Source organism: Gallus gallus, chromosome 6 (assembly GCF_016699485.2).
Source record: "Gallus gallus isolate bGalGal1 chromosome 6, bGalGal1.mat.broiler.GRCg7b, whole genome shotgun sequence".
NCBI classification, from domain to species: domain Eukaryota; kingdom Metazoa; phylum Chordata; class Aves; order Galliformes; family Phasianidae; genus Gallus; species Gallus gallus.
In genome coordinates, this window is record NC_052537.1 from 23,981,909 (window position 1) to 24,003,022 (window position 21,114).

At 43.3% G+C, this 21,114-nt stretch overlaps 1 protein-coding gene across 8 annotated transcripts in view; it reads left to right on the forward strand.

The window, feature by feature from the left end:
• SUFU (SUFU negative regulator of hedgehog signaling) overlaps nucleotides 1–21,114 on the forward strand; it is an 87,795-nt gene that overhangs the window by 12,220 nt on the left and 54,461 nt on the right. For all 8 annotated transcript variants that reach the window (XM_046942683.1, XM_046942684.1, NM_001396718.1 and 5 more), the window contains one exon: nucleotides 10,928–11,064. In XM_046942683.1, coding sequence (XP_046798639.1) covers nucleotides 10,928–11,064 — 137 coding nt within the window. The remainder of the gene's footprint in view (nucleotides 1–10,927; nucleotides 11,065–21,114) is intronic.

Genomic DNA, 21,114 nt, shown 5'->3' on the forward strand with positions numbered 1-21,114 from the left:
ATTCTTGGGGAGTTCTGATTTAAACCCAGAGGGCAGAAACAAGGAAAGAGGGAAGGATGCACAGATGGCTCATTGTTTTGTCTCTCTTGGCATTCTTGCCCTGCTGAAGGGAAGGGCAATTGCTTTAAAATCCCTGTTGCAAAGGGAGCTGTTTACTTTTCAGCTTTTGCTCATCCCTGAAGATACAAACTATAAACCAGTGGTGCTAGACATTATCACCCTCTTGTTTTGGAGGGCAGTGCCCTGACCAAGGGCATGGGGAAGTTGTCAGGCAGCATCGCTCTGTAGGGTACCAATAAAGAGCTGCAGCAGCCAGGGAGTGCACAGGACAAAGGGATACACAAGGGTGACTGGTGCAGAGCAGCATACCCAACTGATGAAACATGACATAAACCTGCAGCCATACTCAGCATGCAGTATAGTCCTCTTGCAGCGTTTTATTTTTTGTAGCAGATGATTTGTTAGTGTGGAGCAATATTCTGCCATTCCTATACTGTTATTCTTTCTACTGGTGCTGCTCCTTCCCCCGCCTCCCCTGTGGATTGTTGTGGCCTTTCTGGGGCAGGGGCCTTTTTTGGCATAGTCGACAAAAATAAACCATAAAGGCCGCTGTTGTTATGAATAAGGCTCAACGGGGGAATTTTAGCAGTAGAAGTACAGCAATATAATTATACTGGTAGACCGGTTACAGTAAATTTGCTCATGAAGACAAGCCTTAAGTTGACATTTCCTAGCTAAGTTGAATCCATATGTATAATGTTATTACACAAAAAATAATACGTCTCTGGGCCTTGAATTCTTTTTTACCCAGAAGAGTAACGTTAAGCAGAAAAGCAAAGAAGTTTGTGATCAGAGATGGATGGGGATTTTCTGTAACAGAGCTGCCATGATGAGTTGGATGCTGAACTTTGTTTTACTGAGTAGGTTATTCCTTAGAAATCAAGCAGGAGCACGAGGAGTGCTTGTACTTCTTGTACCAAAGCCTAAGTAATACTGAAGTTTGCAGCAAGTTAACATCTCTCTCCCAGCTTCTCTTCTGTTAGTAAGAGAAGCTGATCCAGTGTGCAGTTTCCATAACCGGTTTGGCTGAGAGGCACAATAGTTTACCTTTAGGTGTAATCCTGGACCCACTGTGAAATGAGGAGGAGAAAAAATGTTTTTTCCTCCCTTGCTTGTTTTAAAGAGGCCAAGATTTATTTTATCCTCTTGTGTTTGTTTTGGTTTTAATCTTGCAGCAGGTAGAGTATGTGAAGTATTTTTTGTAAGTCAGGTATTTATTTCTAAAAATCAAAAATATCAGCCTTAAATGTCTGCCCCTGGAAGGTTCTAAGTTTCTGAATTTCCAAGGGAATGACAGTCTTTCAGGAGAAGCTTAACACTTACTGGCATTTGATAAAGAATAATAATAATAATACAATGGACTTTTCCTTGCAGCGCTCTCTGTCTCTCTCTCTGTCTCTCTCTCTGTCTCTCTCTCTGTCTCTCTCTCTGTCTCTCTCTCTGTCTCTCTCTCTGTCTCTCTCTCTGTCTCTCTCTCTGTCTCTCTCTCTGTCTCTCTCTCTGTCTCTCTCTCTGTCTCTCTCTCTGTCTCTCTTTTTTTCCCCTTTTGGGAACCTTTCATCAGTGATGTGGGGTGTTCTTTTCCCTGGGATTACAGCTCATCCCCCAAGGTTGCGTCCATACTGTTGAGTTGGTTACAACTTCTGATGGTGCTCATTAGTATGATCTTTAATGCACTCTTTGCAATGAAGTAAGACCAGATACCACCTCAACAAGTCAGGAAGTGTCTTTATTTCTGCAGCTAATGAAGTAAAACATAAAGGATTGGGTCCCAGATCCAGTAAGTAACGCAGCTATTTAAACTCCGGTTGAAATCTGGCCTTCAGTCTCTTCAGAGCTCCTAAATACCTTTTGTGCCTTAAGCTCATTTGTTGCACTGCTGAGGACTTAATTGTACAGAAATCCTAAAATGTGCTGAAGGCTCTGATGAAGTTGTTTCCTATGTTTTTCTTTTTACCTCTGTTCTTAAACCAGTGGCAAAGTAATGGGAGTAATGCTGTGGTATGTTTACACTCTGTGTAACCTGTTGGAGCCTGGGATTTCTAGGCAGTGCTACAAACAACCAGCTAGCTGTAGCTGTCAGTGTAGCTTGTAGCTTTGGGTTTTTCTCTTATTCTTTCCACCCTCCCGTACTGCTTTTGAAAGCCTCCTTTGTTATGCGAATGGATTCCTCCAAGCAGCTGCAGAACTTTCCACAGTAGGAGCTAGGAAGGAGCCAGCAGGCACTGCGAGGAAAGTCGGTGCCCTTTTCCCAGCTGCTCACCGTGCACAGCAGTACTCTCCTGCCTGGCCACGCTGACCACCACTGGCCTTTTGCTTACCTCCTTTCAGAGCCGAGCCACTAGGTGAAGTTTTTGAGATGTTTGAGGTTTATTTTTGTAACTAGCTATCCCCATCCAGCCCTCTAATCACTTGATTTCATATGGGTATTTTTTTGAATGCATGTTTTGGAAAACAAGGGTGAAATGATTTGGTCTTGTTAGTTTGATGATGGCTGGAGTAGGAGATCAAACCATCACCAGCTGGAGTGGCAGCATCTTTGTGCCACAATACACAAAATAAGAAGGAAACTGCCCTCACATAAGACATCCTTTACCCCAGCAAAATGGTGACGTATTCCATGTAGCCTCCTGTTTCATATTTTGGTGTTTTAGTCATTTCCCACTTTCAGTATTTGTTCATGCTGTGTAGAATATGGAGTTAATTTCCCAGCTTTTCTGTGACCTTTACAGCCAGAATATACAAGCAGTTACTATATCATCAGTGTGTCACATTACCATCTGAAGTGGGGAAACAGTGTTACTTTGCATCTGAGAATGAAATTCTGAAGGAACTCAAAGTAACTTATGGAGGATGACAGAGTGGTTGTGCTAGACAAGGGATTCATACTTAGATCACTCAGGTGCTGTTTCAGGACTGTAAAAGTATTCTGTAGTTCCTTACTTAGTGCTAGTAATGAAGCAGATCTCTTTGGCACTGACAGAGCCATTACAGCCTTCTGCCCTTAATCTGTACGCATACTGTTCATGCACGTACGGCTGTGTGCTGGCGCGCTCTCCAGAACAAGAGGATAATGCTTCCAAGCCCCTAGAGCTCAAAGGGATTAACTCCAACAGTGAAGCAGAATCCTATCCTTCTTCCAGATACCACTACTTTCATGGCATGGACAGCTGAACCTCAAGAAGCAACCCCTAAGTTGCCTTCATTTGCAGCGGAGCACATTAAAGTGACTTGAAAACTGACAGTGGTTTACTTTAACATGCTGGGCTGGAGACAGCCCAGTTCTGGAGTGGGTTCACATGTGGGTGGGCAGGAGCTGAGCAGCAACTGCTTCTGTCACAGCGAGATTAGCCTGTGTGTGAATTATCAACTGTGGGTACTGTTGGTTTGGGATTGGATATGGTGCCAGTAGTGAAAGTTCCTACCTGTGGTCTTGGCCATGATGCTTTGCATGATTGCTTGAGCTGGAAGAGCCCTCTGATGGTCTCTGATTAACGCCTGCTTGGAGGGGTGACTTCCATAGCCTTGCAGCGTCCAGCTCCTGGGTTTGATGGCTGTCATTATTTTCCATCATATCACTGCTGAATGGTAGATCAGTGAAGCAGAGGTCTGTTTTCATCCTCACCAGCAACAAAACAATTCACAAACTTCCCTCAGAAAACGTACGCTTGGGTAGGTGTGAGTGGGTCTTATATGAGCGTTTCAGAAATCTGAGAAACCTGCTTGCAAAGAGCTACATCTTGGATTTAGATGTCAGAATAATTCTCTGAAAACAACTGCAATTGTTGTTTCTAGAAAGGTTTTCCATTTAACTGATAGCAAACACATTTGATGCCATCTCCAAGCAACAGCTCTGGGATAGCTGTAGCTGGATGTCTTGAGCCATGTGTTGCTTACTGCCTGACCTTGATTTTATATTAATAGAAGTCTTTGAGTATGTGTTCTTTTTGCATTCATATTTTCCCTTTTTCTGTGGGAAGCATTTTCTTTAGGCAAAGTAGAGAAGAGTCCAGTAAGGCTCTCTGTGCGCGGGTTCAGAGCAGTGAGAACTCATGGAATTTCCTGCCGAGCACTCTGAAGAGATAACCATCTGATGGCCAGGTAGAAACATCCAACAAATGCAGGGACGGTTATGTTTTTCTTCAAAATTGATGCTTTTTTCAATGCTAGGAGACAATTCATGAGAATATGGAAATAAGCAGGTGTGTTTGGGCTGAAACTTTTCTGCGTGCTGTTTAAGCCTTTCATGTTGGGGGGATGCTGTGCATACCATCAAGGCTCTCAAATGAAACTTTTATATGGTTTGACAGCTGAACTAAAAACAACCATTTCTTGTTAGGCAAGATGGTGGAAGTACTGGGGGGGGGTCATTTCTTCTTCCCTTAACTTCTGGAATCTGTGAATGATTTGCTTGTGGTGATGGGACATGGTGCAATGACTGAAGTCTGAATTCAGGAGTCTGAATCTGAGCTGTCTTGTCTGGGGCACAGCAACCAATGCCCCACCCTGGAGATGAGATGTTGTTCCAGGCTTCCCCTTGGGTTTCAGGCAGAAGGCCACCCTTTGATGCTGTTCACAGCCAGATGTGAGCAGCAGAAGGGAAGTGGCCTCTTTTTCTCAGGGAAAACCTGTGAAGTCTGACACGTCAGCTCACTTGTTAAATGCCCCGGTGCTTTTTTGTTGCTCTGTGTTGCTAACTAATATTCTCACTAGCTGATAGGAGATCCCCTAGGATGGTTGCTCTGCTCTCAAAGAGCCGTAGGTCTGTCTGCTTGGGTTTATCCAGCTTCTCCAATGACCCAGTGCCCTGGCAGGGCTGATTCCTATGGCTGAGAGCCATGGATGCGCAATTGCTGGAACTTCTTTTTTGAGGTAGAATTAGGACTATGATGAAAATAACAGCAGCTCTTACTGATGCCAGAGTTAGAAATGTTAGCAGTATTGTATTTCTGTGGCCTTCAAAACAACAGCGGAGTGGCTCACAAACAGCAGAGCAGGAGGCTTTGTCTTGGTAGAAGACGTTAAGAAATGCAATGGAGGAGTCAAAGCTAGAGGCAGCCTAAGTGTTTCCCCAAAAGTAGCGGTGATGGAGCTGAAAACTGAAGCTGGGATCACTCAGTGGCGCACTGTGAGCCTGCCCTCACTTCCCTTCCCAGAGAAACACCTTTTATCTCACTGCAGTTGCTGGGAGCAGTGTTGTAACTACCGAAAGCTCAGTCCTAACTATTCTCACAGACCCTGAAAGAGCTTTCTTGTTCCCTGGCTGAGATAAATGTAGAGAAGGGCCAGCGTTTCCCTATGTAAACTCCCATTTTGGGGGCTTGTACATCTAATGTATTTATATATGCTTACTCTTACACTCTCAAAAAATAAACACCCGGTACACTCTGCTCCTTGTCCAGTGCTGTGTTGCTTTTTGAAGCAGTATTTCAGAAATACTGCCATTTCACACTGCAACAAAGCAAATCTTTTCTAGTTCCTTGCAAAGGAGAGAATGAAAATGCTTTGGCAAATAGCTTCGATTTAAACTGAAAAGCCTCGGCTTTCAGAGCTGCCTTTAAAGCAAAGGGCTAGTTTGGCTTTTGATCCTCTTAAGCTGGCTTATTTGATGTGAAAAACGCCCTGGGTACTGCTGCAGAGGGGAGTAGCCTTTCAGTTCTCTGTGTGTGGCTTCAGGAGGGGGCTGGCAGTGTGGGGGGGGAAGGGGGGGCTCGGGAGGCTGCTGGCGCAGCTCTGTAAATAAAGGGGCCTCTATTTCTTTGGATTCTTTTGCTGGAACTAAATATCATGGTCAGTGAAACTCTTACCTCATTAAAGGAACAAGCCAGACGTCTTCAGCCTGTGTGTAGTGCTGCACTGGGGTCTGTGTTCTGCTGAGCAGATTTGCTGAGCAGATAAAGAGTTTTAAACCAAAGAATGGCATGCAATATATGACCTTGGCATTCAGACGGTTTGTTTTTGTTCATGTGACAAAAAAAGGTTTTGATATTAAGCATAGGGTTGGATTTGACTTGGCAGATACCGGAGCCTTCCATTAGCCCTGTAGCCATAATATAAAACTATCTGGTGGGTGCCAGTGGGCAGCAGCAAGCCAAGAATTTCTCCATCACTGTTTGTTTTTGTGAAAACTCACATGGCTGCTGCAGAGCTGGGCTGGTGGTAGAGGTGATGCCCTCTCTTGTTGGAAGGTCGAAGCAATTGCAGGCAGAACACAACCCAGGCTGTCTGCTTGTGCTTAGTATCTTTGGGGAAAAATGAGGATATTTTTCTCTTAGCGTTGGGGGATAGTTTAAGAAAAAAAAATGCAAACCTTTTCACTCAGAAGTGCAGGGTTCAGCAGAAGCAAGGCATAGACCAAACTATGTGAAATATTCGGATCTGTTAGTACAGAAACTCAATGCTGTGTTGCAACTTTCAGTTTATGTACCTGGGGCTATGCGTGGATACAAAACATGCTTTTTGAGGTTTCCTTCTGGCACATGCACTGTCAGTGCATTGCTTGGTTTGGCACTGTTGTATTCCTGTAGAGCTGAGGCACTTTGGGACTATTGTATTGAAACTGTATTGCTGAAGAAATGGTGCGTGATGCCCTTCAGGGTTGGGGTGGAGAACTGAGCTCCAGCCAAAGCCTAAATTGGCTGTTGTATGAACTGGACACTTTCAGATTTAGAAGAAGAAAAGCAATAACAGTAAAAATACAGAACCCAACCAAAATAAAGGAAAAGAAACCCCTTCAAAACCAACCTCCTGGTTTCCATGTTCCTTGTTCACAAAGAACTATCACCAAGAGAGCTGAAGGCTTGCCAGTGTAGAACCAAAGCCTATAATAATGAGGTGTTACCTGCAGGGATTACACAGGAGCTGGGGTCAGGCTAACCTGGGAACAGCATGGGTCTTTTCTGTCTGCTTGGAAGGGAAGAAACAAAGGGGGAGCACTGTGTCTCTGGATGAATGGGAAGGGCTGTGCTTACTTGTGTGTGCCCTAGCAAGATGCCTGGAGAGTGTTTTCCAAGGCTGTGCATTCAAAACCACTCTGCACAACAGTTAGGAGATGTGGTAGTTACTTTTTGGGTTATCCTCCCCCCCCCCCCACCCCATTTTCTGTGGGCTTGAGGCTTATTCAGTCTCTGTCTTTTGGAGGAACAATTTATTTTTAGCTTGCTGGTTGATGGTGGCCAGCCTGAAGAGGCTCAGTGAAGAAGCTCAGTTGATGGAGCTTCTTGGAAGTTTTGTGGAAATTGGGAGCTGGGTCAAGGAGCTTGAATTTGAACGTCTGCAAGATGCTATGCCTTTTAGTGTAGTTCCTCAGCATCCCACATGTCCCTGGGGTGCCCTGTGAGTAGGGGCAGTCCTGGGAATCCCATATCTCCATGTGAAAGTGATGCAGTGTCCTAGTGTGCCTTAACTTGTTTATGGGGTTCACTTGATGAGCTGTCCTGTTGCAGATAGGTTTCTTGTCTGGGATGGGTGCACCTTTTGTCTTGTTGGTAAGGTTTGAACCGAAAGGAAAACAGGTGATTTGGGGAAAGAGCAGCTGCCCACTGCCCAGATAGAAAGGAAGAGTCTTCTTACCTTTGTGTGGGATCAAAAGCCATTTCCTTAGCCTTCCACTTTTAAGGTCCATATGTCTAATGGCCTTTAGCTTATAACGGGGCAAACTGGGACCTGAGGCTGCTAGAATATCCACCGTGTTGAATTCCTGCCATAGTCTTGTCTCAGCTTCTGGTGATTTCAGGATTTATTCCAGGCTACTTTGTAATTGAACTGAGCCTCTTTAGGAAAGGCGACCCCAGAGTCAGCAGCTGGGCATAAAATTGACTTCTTATATGGTGTGGCTGAATCCTGGGATTGAAGGATTTATGGACAGTTGTTCATTGAGAGATTTTATGATAGCTGTTAGAACTATTCCTGACTAATTTTCAAGTAATGTACTCTTTTGGAAGAATAAAAGCAAAAGCTTTGGCAAAAATGCTAACCAAAATTGCCTACCCTCATTGCATTCTGAAGGTTAATATTTATTTCGTTCTGTGGAAGACTTGTCTGAATTAAACAGAAATGATTTTTTTAAACTATCACGAGATTTTATATGTGGCCACATGCCACAAATTTTCAAAACCAAATAACTCAAATGAAACAGGCTCCTATCAAAGACTTTATTGATGAATTGCTGTGAACAACTGCACAGTGTAGGGGAATTGCGTGTATTTAAAATTGCATCCTAACAAAGCAGTGTCATTTCAACAGCCTGTGACCATTAACTGTTCTAAAACATTTTAAATCCAGTTCTTCAGGGATTCTTAACATCTTAGAAGAAAACTAACTTACTGTTCATTTACTTATCTTTTGCTCTATGTATCTTCCTGCAGTTCTTTTGTTTTAAGGCTCCTGTGTTGTTTATGAAACAAACGTCTGTGTGAGTAACATTGCCTGTCAATTTTGCTGTTTTGCAACCATTGGTGTGTTGCTGGCCAGCCTTGTTCCTGTAGCTCATTTCACTTTAAATTTTGCTGGAAACCCACCTGAGCACTTCTATTACTCAGTAACTTGCCTATGGATCAATATAAAACACGTGTGGTCTTCTGTTCAGTGGTTATTTCTGCCTACCCCCGAAGCAGGGAGATCTGTGGAGTTTAAAAAAAAAAAAAAAAACAACACAAAAGCAAAACTTGTTCAAAATGAGACTGTTGTTTCAGAGCTTGCCTTGAAAGGAGGAAATTCAATAGGGAGCCATCTTACTTTCCAAAAAAATTAACTGTGTAAGTTCAGCTTGAAGGCTTTTTGTTAACTTTGATCCTTTCAAAAACTGACCCATTCATAATGCATTGCAGTTGATGGTGAATGCTTTTTCCTGGAATCAGTCCCTGAATATTACCCACTTTTGAAGCATTTTTGTTTCTCCCTGTATGAAATACTTCTGTTTTTCTTTTGCTAACTGATACGTGAAACTAATAAAACACAACAGGGTTGCTTAATGTACAAAGTACAGCTTTGAATTTACGAGGCCATCACCACCCTGTACCAATCTTCTTGGCAGAGCTGCATGCAGGATCACAGCATGCAGGTTTTGCTGCCCATCCAAATTCCACTCTGCAATCCTTGGCTGCCCAGTTATTCAGTAAGCTCTTGCTTTACTGTAGAACCAAATGTAATTATTTGGCTTGTTGCTTAAAGGTACATTTATTTCCTATAAGAAATTTTATATGTACCAAATGACCACTATAAAATGTGTTACCTGCTGTGTTCTTGGAGCGTTTGCTTCTGTAGTACATAAAATTCAAATTCTTTTTTGAGGATTATATATACAGAAACAAAAATAGACACACATGCATATTTTTACACAAATAAGTATTTATTTACTGTATTATTTTATTCCCTTTTTATTGTAAGTGTCTGACTTTCCCTACCTGCCCTCTTGCCTTCAGGCAGAGCTGTTCATTATCTTTGTGGGCTATTCACAGTTGGGCTTAACTATTTTTCTTACCTTATCTTCAAGTCTACCACAAAACTTTCCTTGAAGAGTCTTCACATTAAAGCTGCGTTGAATCATGAAGGAGGTGCATTGATGCTTAAATTTGATCAATTTTAGCACTTGCCATTAGTCAGGGTTGCTATAAAGCATGTCTGCTCCAAACAACCTTGTTAGTGTTGGAACGCTCCTCCCAGCACTTGGAAGCAGTCATGGCACTGCTAGTGGTCTGTGTTTTTCAAATGGAAAGTGCTCTCATCACTTTTCTGACTGCCCGTTTGGCTGGTTTTACTGGAGGCACAATGTTAGCACTGCTGTGCATTGTATCTTTCATGTGTGTCAGCAACTTACAGGCATCCAAGACATTCACAAAGTTTCTCCAGAGAATTTGCCAACGCTTGGACAAGGAGATCTGAGTCTGTAGAACGATACTGGCTTATGAAAGTTTCTGTGAGGTGTCCTTATGCCCAGAATAAATCCCTCCCCCCCTCCCCCTTTTTTTTTTTTTTTAACATCTGCCTTCTTGGACCAGCTACAACAAATGAGCGAGGTGTGTGATGACAGTGCTGGAAGGAAAACCGGTGTCCTCACCTTGCTTTTGAGTTTGCGAGCTTAGATATTTGTCCATGAGGTTTCTCATTTTCGCAGGCTAAATGCAGTAGTTTTAGCTGTTGGGGACTTGGATCTTTGTTGTATGTAGAAATGTAAAATACAGGATTGCAAAGGACTAGTTTTGTTGAAGCAGAGTAGTATGCAGCATCCTTTATTTGCTCCTTTTTTGTTGTTTCCCTGATGCTCCTAATATGAATTTATTCTCTCAGGGAGACTTCGTCAGACCAAACCAAATAAACTGACATCTGTCTCTGTCAACTTGGGGAAATGGCCAAATGTCCTGATTTATGAGCTGTGGTTGTCATGTTCAGTGCATTTCCTCTGTTGTCCCCCTAGATACAGAAAGAGAAGGTGTACGAGCATATTGGTTTAAAATAAGGTTGCAGCCATCTTCTGAATGTATAGAAATTTGAGTTCACGAGAATGGAATAACATTTTCTGTTGTGTACTTTCTTTGGTGCTCCCATTTAAGCAAGTGTAATTAGGGTGGCTATCTGTGCAAAATTTGCAACTTTCTTTTAAAAACATAATCAAGCTGCTAAAAATCATACTTGTCACCCAGAAGTTGTTAAGATTTTGCAACATTAGTCTGGCTGAAAACATTACGATGGTTGTTATCTTTGGAATTATGACGTCTATTAAACTATCAATGTTATACCATTTGAGCTAACGTAGACTGAAATAAGAGAATGTGAAAAGGACATTCGGCCTTTTTCCATAGTGCTAATATTGAAGACCCTTCTCATTAATAAAAATATGTTCTGACTTTTCATTTTTCATTCCCTACAGGTTTACGGGAACAGATGGACCAAGTGGTTTTGGATTTGAGTTGACATTTCGACTAAAGAGAGAAACGGGGGAGTCAGCTCCACCTACCTGGCCAGCAGAGTTAATGCAAGGCTTAGCAAGATATGTCTTCCAGTCAGGTACTGCAGGGTTCGATCTGTTACTTCACATTTTGTTGCTTTCATTCAGAAGGGCTGCATCTGTCATATGGTGCTGCAGTTGGGTCTCACAGTTGTTCAGTCAAATCTTGAGAGGTTTTTTTTTGTGTGTGTGTGTGTGTAAACATTTGACCAAAACCATTAGGTCTCTTCCATCAGCGCCCCTTGTTGGGTACAAAAACCCAGCTGCTGTTTGGATAATTTCAGATCGTTGATATTGAGAAACTGAAGGTACAGAACAGTTAGTAATTATGGGATAGGAACAGTATAGACACTGGCACTCTTCCTATGGTGTTCGTTTCAGCTCTCCCATGATGACAGAAGATAATGTAAGTATCTTGCTTGCTTATCTTGAAATGGCTGAGGAGCTCACATCTGGTAAGGTCTTGTTTCTCAGCAGAAGGGCTATAACTTCTGAAACAGTTGGTGTTTCCACTGATCTGTGCAGCTGAGTAGCACTAGTGTGTGTAAATAAGAAGATGGGAAAGACATAAAAGTTGTAAGAGGTGCCAGGGATGGGAAGGCTAAAGAATTGGCATGGAAGAATCATCTGTGCTTGTGGAGACTTACCAGGAAGCTAAGAACCATCCAACTCTTTCGCACTGCTCTTCCTGCATTTTGTTGTGCCAGTCAACTGGATATCAGTTTGTATGGCGAGCAGGTGAAGATCTGTGGAGTGGCTGAGTGCCACAAGTGTACTTGAAAGGCACCCTTAACCATCACAAGGTCCAAATGAAAATATAAGAACTTTCTTTTTTTTTAAACTAGCTTGTGGTCCTTTACAGGTAAAGTACCTTCCAAATAAATGATTATTGAATTTGTAGCATTTTGTACTTGTACTGTTGGTTAATAAATTGCTCAGTAACTCCAGATTCCACTGCAGGTTTTCAGCCAGCTGGCTGACTCTCAAAAAGGGAAAGGTCCAGGTGCAAACAGGATTGCTCTACTAACTTGTCATAAACTGGTGAGGCAGTGGTAACTCTTATGGGGTGTTTTTTCTAAATATTGACTGACAGAAACCAGTGTCAGCATAGATTATTGCTTGTCTTCATACTGGAAACATCTTTTGTTGCAGTTTAAAATGATATAATAATTTTTGTAACCCTTTTTGTGCAGTTATCTTCTCTAATTGCCATTTAAGTTTGGGCTCACCTGTTGTAGTGGAAATGCTAAGTCATGGCCTGAAGGAGTGATTGAGCATCTGGTGGGAAGGCAGGGCCAACCCAGAGGAGCTCAGGTGCACATAATGCACCTGAATGACTGGAACGGGTGGAGCCAGGATCCACTCCTTCCCAGCCCTCATTTACAGGTTGGCAGTGGAGGTGAGGGCATCTCTTGCTGGAGATCCCTGCCTACCTGAGGCCTTTCAAAGGTAAGCAGCTCTTTTCCTTCATTTCTGCATCTATGGCTGCTGTGTTTGGGCTCATTCTCATTTGCTGCAGCCAAAGACTTTACCACCCTGCTGTTATCGTGGTACTTTCCATCCCGTTATAGCATTACACCTGTAATCTTTTCTATCTTGATTTTTTTGCTGCTCTTCAGCATCTGAGTCCATGTTACTTTAATAGTTTTTACCATTGTTTGAGGTTCTTATCCTGCCTAAATTGTACAGGATGATAACTTTTTAGTACTAAACATACATACTCTTATTTTCTGTGTATGCACTGTAGGATCTGGAAGAAAGCATTTGACTCTAACATTTCCCTTTCAGGTATAGCATACAACGTGTTGTGTTAAACTGTATTAAATATAGGACCCTTTTTGTAGCCTTTAACATTATCTCATTTGGTATGGTCTCTGCTACAGTAATGTCAGTGCCTTATATTTGCATGTTAAACAACCTCCAGGAGTGCAGCTGCTTGTCTCAACCTTTCCATGAATGAGATGTGTGTGGAGTGAAATGAGATTTAGCAGGACAAAATGTAGGATGAAAGTCTCAAGGACTGAGCTGGTGCTGAGGGCAGAAACTTCCCTGGTTTGTGCAGCAGCCCTGAAACAGCTCTTCCTGGTAGATGAGGTACCACTTTCTGCTTCTTGGTATTATCGAGCCAGTGCAAGTGTTAATATGCTGCTTAAAAGAGTTTTGTTAAGCAAAAGGTTGTTGTACTGGAAGATTTCTCAAGTTTCCTGCACTGATGCGCTGTCTCAGCTTTCTGACCTCGAAGCAAACAGTTTTTAGACTGGAAAGAGCAATTGTACCCATGTGTGTTAGGCTCTGTTATGAACTTCTAAGGGCCTTCACTATTATCCTCTGCTTATCCATGTTGATTTTGACTATCTATTATGACTTTTTAAAGGCACTGCTCAAATACACTTTAATAGTTTCTAGCCTCTGGGTATTTAGCTATCAATTTACATTATTAAAAGAAACCCAGAGTATGTATGAATCATAAATCGACCCCTTTGAATATGAAATTGAATATGAGCCAACAGTATACTCACCATGCAGCAGGCAAGCCACATACTGGGTTACATTGAGAAGAGCGTGACCAACAGATTAAGGGAAGTTATTACCTCTTCCACTTGGCACTTGGAAGGCCTTACTTAAAATACTGAGTGTGGTTTGAGGCCTCACAGTGTGAGGGGCTGAGAAACTGAGTCCTGTAGAACTGCGAGGCAGGAGTGTGTAAGCTGGGAGGAGTGCTGGTTTGGTCTGTGGGGAGGTGGGGGTTGGTCTAGCAGGAGTCAGTAGCTGTTGGAAAGGTAACTATAAGATGGAGGGCTCATTTTTGCTTTTAAGTTGGTCTTTCACAAGACTTCATTGCTCAGATGTTAAAACTTGAAAACTGCCGGATACTTGTAGGGGTGGTGTTTCCAAAATCCAATCGGCATGAAGCAGGATGCAGTGCTATTGCATTGTTTCATGCGATGAAAGGTTCCTTTTTGCTCAAGTTCTTCAGACTGCCATTTGGAGCAATTGTCAAATGCAACAACGACAAGCATTGTTTGACTCCAGTGTACGTACCTCATAGTTGTCTTGTTCAGTTGTTTAAAAATCTGTGGTGACTCTGCAATACTTAAGATAGCCTTAAAAATATTTGATGAACCAGGACAACTTGAGTAATGCTTGTTAATCCATTCATAATAAGCAAGGAAAAAAAAAGAAAGACTGGCAGGAACTTTTTGGGTAGGTTCCAGGCACTTTGGCTTGTCAAAGGATTGTTTACTTTGAAAGCTATGCTGAGAGCTAAACTCTTATCTCTTGTGTAACAAGCCAACATATTGGTTATCATAGATGTGCTTTGCTGAGTCCAGTCATAGTTATGGGAGCGTAAGATGTAGTTATGCTCTTGCTGAGCCTGAATGTTTTCAGCTGGAGGTGATTGAGCTGAAGGCTAATTGAACAGCTACTGCTGTCTTAAACCTTGTTACTGTGTACTGGTGTTTCAAAATGTATCTCATTGCAGGTGATGTATTTCTGTAACAAAGGCTGTTAAGCAAATGAATGTTGTTTAATTGTTTCCATCTCTCCCTCTCTGCGACTGTACTTCAGTGTCTTCTGCATTGAATTTCAGACCTCCTTGAACCTCCGCTTCCCTGTTTGCTGGAAGGAACACTTGGTGCTTTGTGCTTTTCATTAAATGGCACTATTTCCCCTCCTTCAAGAAAACCACGTTTGCAAGTCTCAAAAAAAAAAAGTTTTTGTGGCTTTATCTGTTCCTAATTTTATCACTGTTTGACCATGACCACAAATTCCAACTCTGTTATTTTTAGTTTGCAAAAAGAAACAACCCTACAAACCTTGGAAATGAAACTTTGCACAATTCAGTGACCTTAACTTGTCGTGGTTCGTGTGTTTACTGGGAATGTCTGTTGGTAGAATCAATTTATGCTTACAATTGTTAACTCTTTGGGTACTGCAGAATTAGAGTGCTTGATTGGTATAGGGTGGCCATGGGTTTTATTTTCCTGAAATTGAGATCTGGGGATTTTTTCTCTCTGTAGTGAAGTTTGTTTTCAAGTGTATGCACCGTGAGGGCAATATATTGGTGCAGCGTGGAAACAAATGCATTGTTTATATGAGATCTTGCTGCTTTTGTGTTTCCTGGACTGAAAGAGAAATCTCCAGCTGTAAGGTATGGATTTTGGAGGCCTTGTCCAAAAAACAAAGGCATGAGATTTATAGTTGGTCAGTTAGACTTTAGCACCCAAGCAACCACTAGGAAGACATATAGGGCATAGTGGAAATTCCTGCCTGGATTTATCAAGAATAAGTGGAAATAAACTGATTTAATTATGTGTCATAGTAGCAGGCACTATAGGAAACAAAGAATGTTAGTTACCTTGATAGTGGTGAGACTTTGGATGCAGTCTCATGTAACAGGTATGTGAGCAAGCCAAGAAAATGTGATCTTGATAAAAGAAGGGGATGCAATACTGGTTAGATATCTTGACTTAGGTAGTTGTCTGTGCATTGTCATCAGCCATAGAAGATGGGTAGATTTGGGATTCCTCTGAAGTCCGTACTAGGGCTGATGCAATTTGGGATTGACCAAGATGATGAAATCATGGAAATGCAAAGTATCCTGACAAAACTTGCAGACGCTGTCTTACTTGGGGTGGAGTTCGGAGTGGTCTTAGCAAAGTGAGATGACCTGGAATGTCTGTGTGCAGGAAGGTCAGTAGGTTGCAACAAGTGCAAGTTCTTGTGCTTCTTCAGGAATAATCCAAAGCAGAGTTACTGGCTGGGGACAGACATGGTAGGGCAGCAGTTTTGCAAAGAGAAGAAAATTTGGAGTTGGTTTCACCAATGAGCTGTACCTAAACCAGCACTCTTCAGTCTGAGAGGGAAGCAGAATTGTTCTAATGCATAAATAGAACTGTTCTGTATATTGTATGGGATGCATACAATATGCTGCTGTCAGCAGCTTAAGAGGAAATGTAGAGCATTGGATCCAGTTTGTGGCAAAGGGCTTCAAATCAGATGCATCCCAGTAGAGTCTGCAGGAGGGCAGTAAGAATGATCTGGAGGTCTGGAAAACATGACCTGAGGAGGAATGATCAAAAGAGTTGCCTTTGTTTAGTCTAGGGAAGAGAAAATGGAGGGAAGGTGGGAGAACAGTCCTCAAATATGCAAAAGGCTGCTGTAGGGAATGAAGTAATATTTTTCACTCTGTGCCAGCGGGATAGGAGAGACCTGTCACTGCTGACGTTTCTGTAAGGTAGGCTCACAGCTTGTCATTAGGAAAATCTGCACTAAGTCAGCAGTAGGGAGTTGCTTGTGTCTGGGGGACTGCAAAATAGTAGTAATGAAATATACAGGCAAAGGAAGCATGTATGTCAGATGCAGTTTCCAGATGATGATTTAATGGAGATTTCAGCCAATTACTTCTGGAGAAATTTGCTTACATGCAGCAGAGGCAGTTGTCAGATCTTAGATAACCTTGACTAAATTATTCCCTAGCAAAGCATATTACACCTTTTGAAAAGTGTATTGGACAGAACTGATTCCAGCAGATGCATGACAAGTTACACATGTTGATAGCAGTGTGTCAGCACAGTGACCAAACTAACAATAGATAGGGTTTTTTTTCTTTACAAGCACTCCTCTTGGCATGTCTGACCATCTGCACTTCCCTTTCTGAAGGATTAGGTATGAGATGTCTTGTCCTCAATTTATTACTGTGAAACCTGTAGAAACTTGGTATCTCTGAACTTCTGTCTCATTCTGTCATGGTTCAAGTCCGTGGGCCAACTTTCCAAAGTTACTGGAAGGGAAAGGATGCACAAAAGCACCCAATGCACCACATGGAAACACCAGTGCTTGTAAGCCTTCAGAAGCCAGGCTGCAAAGCGAGCCCATGCTGATGTATATCTAGCTTCCTTTAGTTACCTCTGACAGGCAGTGATTTTCCTCAGGTAGAAATTACTGTCTGATGGGTAGTTTGTAGTTTGAGGAAACCCATAAGCTGTTCCTACCTGTGTCCTTATTGCACTGAATCAGTGTGAGTGTATTATACCAGCTTCGCTGCCTCAGTTTCCCCTCTGGTAAATGAGCATGATTATGAGAGTGGTAAGGACTGCAGCTGAAGATGCGCTCTTATTCAGCAGTTTTCCTCTGATTCAAGTTAGTTTAATCCCAGCCACAGAGGCACTTTGCACTTGACAGGCAGTATAACTTTTACACTGAAAATGAGACTCAGTGGGATTAAGCGATTTGGCTGAGGTCGCAGACCTGAAGCCATTATGCCAGTGAATGCTTTGACACCTGTTGCCTTTGCTTAACCACTAGACCTCATCTTCAGCTCTTCAGGAGTTTAGCAGGCTTCAATGTGTAGCCTCAATGACTCTTTCCTTGCTGACATGTTTTCAAACACTCTCAACACTGGCCAATTTCTGTGTGCAAAAACAAAACAAACTCCTCGCTTCCTTGAATACAAATGAGGCTTGTCTAGCTTGTTTGTCAAAGTGTTTATTTCTTCCCAATAGGATAACTAAAGCCAAATAAAATCTTCCAGTAATTCATAGACTTCTTTTTTTCCCCTGACTGTGCCTTTATATATTTTTAATCCTAGGCTGATTTATTGTTCTCTTCTGGTTGCTATGACTCTGTAAAATATATATTTTTTTTTTATCATCTGTTTGTAATATTGACCAGTTTCCAGTGTGGAGCTGGCCCTGGCTTCTCTCTTGTATTCCAGGATTTTAGATTAAAAATGGGTGGATTAACTGTGTTTTTTACTCCACGAAGTAGTATAAATCAACATGAATTTCATTTCAGTAGAACCCATTACACAGTGACCTCTGTGCAGACACAGAAAGCAGTGCAGTGCCATTGTAGATCAGCACCCGGCCTGCTGCTGCCCATAGGTGAGTGGAATACAGCTGGGCACGCAGGTTGTGTGCCTTGGTTCTGCAGAGGGGCATGGAAACATTCTGTCCCTGGTTCCAATTTAACCTAAGTTTGTTGTGGCCAAAAGCTCTCATCATCTGATAGTTATTCAGTGGTCCATGAGAAACTGGTTGGGTTTTTGCCTAATTCCTCTTAGACGTTTCCCATAAAACAAGCTGTTCTGTGAGCAAAGCGCACATCCTTTACGTATTTGCATCCTCGTTCCTCCCTGTCCCGCAGCGCTGCAAAAAAATCCGCTTCTCTGTGTGCTGCTGCCCATGAGCTCACCTCCCCAATATTTCCCACTCCCCATCTCCAAAACTAACCCAGCACATCCCCCCTCCTCCTACTGGGAGCTGTGTGCTGTGGCTGGCATCGCACTCTGTGCTCACTGCTGGATCCTCAGCAAGGTGCCTGGCGGGATGGGCAGAGCTCTGTCCTGTTAGGTGTTGCAGCAAAGCACTGGTTGTAGAGGGACCCACGTTGTTTTCTTCCCCTGTAGACCACAGAGCTTATGCAGCACTGCTGTTAAGCCAGAGAAGCAGCTGATCAGTCATTTCACACTAAAGAGACCTCATGGAAAATAGTTTTATCTCTAGAAAAGATGTCTCTAAGAGGAGACGTTGTGTAGGAGTATAAATATGCGTTCTTTTGAAATACTATCCCAGGATTGCACGGAGAAAACATTAAAGCTGGGACCACATTTATTCGTACCTTCTGATTTCTCTTCCTACTCAGATTGTTCAGTGTGTCTGAAATGTGGGCTGGCACTAACTGCTCTCTGTGCCCAGCAGCCAAACAGTCAGTACAGTTTGGAACTCGCTCGCTTTGCCTGTGTGCTCCCATTAACTGGCCCAGAGCAGTGCCAGCTGCAGCAATCCCTCCTTCTGCAGCCTTTGAGACATCGGCTTGCCCTGACTGCCCTCAGCTCATGCATGCAGTTGTAAGCCACCAGAACTTGTACCTGAGCTCTTGGAGCTAGGCATCTGCCCACTTTCCTGATGGAATGCCTCTCCAACAAGTCCCAAGAAGCCTTCTCACTGGTTAGTCTTTGGCATCAAACTTTTTTCTCTGATTTGTTTTGGTTGGGTTTTTATGTGACTATTCTGGGTTTGATCCAGAAGGGCCTATTGAAACTGTAGTATAGCTGCTCTTTTCCATTCTCAAAGAAATGTCCAGTACCCTTGGTTGGTTTTTCTTAATGTCATGACAGTCTTGCCATCTAGCAGGAATCTAGAGGAAGTGTAGCAGTACTAATTGCACAGTGTCTGCGCTGTTCAGTACAGGAAAAGAGGGAGAGGATGGAGCCTGGCACCAGTGACACTGAGGCTGGCACATGGGTCAGCAAGCAGAGGTGCCTCTACCTTCTCTAATAAATTTAAGTGTAATTTCCTCTTTTTAGACTTCCAGAGCTTAATGTTGTTTGTCTTTTTGTGTGGCGGTGATTTTGGGCACCTTTTGAGTGCAGTGCCTTTTGCCATGCCTGTGAGGCAGGGACATGCACCCATGGTGCAGCTGGGTGCTGAGGGAGGAAGGAGGCTACAATTGTTACAGAGGAGCTGTGGTGCCTTGCTGGCAGTGAGCTGGCACACACCTGGCTGCCAGTCATTGCTGTGAGTCCTGTCTGGGCCACAGAAATGGTTTCAGATCTTGGTGTTAAATTTCAGATTTTGGAGGGCAGGAATTGATGAAGCAGAGCTGCAGGTGTGACTGCTGTGCAACGCTGCTGTCACTGCACGACTGGTACACTCACTTGCACACTGCCCTGCTCTTGTTCTTCTGGCAGCATAAATGGAACAGCCTGACCTCAGATTTTGGATGGCTTGACTGTACTTGGCTTCTCTTCCTGTTGAGAACAGGCAGGGTGCTGCCTCTCTGCAGTACTGCAGATGTCCCAGCACAGGGCTCCATCCTGCCTATTGCCACTCCTCCCACTGCTGCTGGGACCAAACAACGCTTCCATTTAGTGCTTGCTTCTTTCGTTGAGTAATGTCTCCTTGTGCCTTGCTTGGAAATTGCACCGAATTGCTTTTTCTGCACTGATGCAAAAGCTCCAGTAGCCCTCTAGCTAGGTTTGAAAAGTGCTGTGTGCTTTCTTGTGGACTAGAGGGGAGGGGACCTGCATCACTGCTGTGTGATACTACCTTTTGCTTTGTCAGCACAGGGGGGGGGATCAGCCTGGGCTGGGCAGGAGGATCAACAACTTCCTCACCATATCAGGAAGGGTCGTTCTGTGCCTTGCCAGGGAGCTGTTTTTCAGTGTGTAGCTCCCAGCTGAGCGCAGGTCTCTGACCTTCCTGTGCCCTGAAGGCTGGACTGACACTAAAGCATGAGGAGACTCTGTGCCAGGAGCAGAGGCACAGAAACTCTTTGTTCCTTATAAAAGACTGTTGAAATAGAGGAAAAGCTATCTTTCTTCTGACTGTATAGTATTTCTAGGCAGTAAGCAAGGGATCTCAACGCTGGCTGAAAGAAGAGGCTTGTTTTTAGCTACTGCTGCAATTTAGATAAAGCAGGTTCAGGCCCAGTTTGTGTTGGCTGGATTTCAGCTGGTGCTGTCCCTTTTAATTCTGTCAACCCCTGTCCTGTTGCAGCCTGGGAATTGAACTTGGCTTGTTGCTTTTCAGCTGTTCAGTATAGTTCATTCAGTTGGTTTATTTAAAAAAAAAAAAGTCAAAAGGATCTGTCTTCTCTGTGCTCTGCACCAGTCCATGTGTCATAGACTGCTCTCAAATGTCATGGATAGAGCAGTGGCACTTGCAAATCTGATGTATGGTTGCATTTATAAATGCACAAGTTACTTCAGCCTATGTACTGCATGTGGGCTTCTCCTGGAAGAGGGAGGAAAGAAACAGGAGTGGATACCCAGGGAAGCCTTGATGCATCTTGGTGCAAGGCTGCTGTGACAGCTGAAGGATGGAAGGGCAGCCAGCAGGCTCCGTGCCCTGGGGACTCCAGGATGCTGGCTTCTGGCACATGTTTATCAGGAGTGGTCATAGTTCAGGATTGACCATAGTTTGCTTGTTTTCTGCCTAAGGTGGAGGGAAGCTTTTTCTTCATCCTACCCAGAGCATCCCTGCTACAAAAGGCTGAAGAGCACGTGTGCTGGGGACCAGGAGAGTAGTTCTGACTCCTGGGGTAAGGAAGCAAGGCAGAAGCTGCACGTGTTCCGTCCAGCCTTGGACAAAGGCTCTGACCCT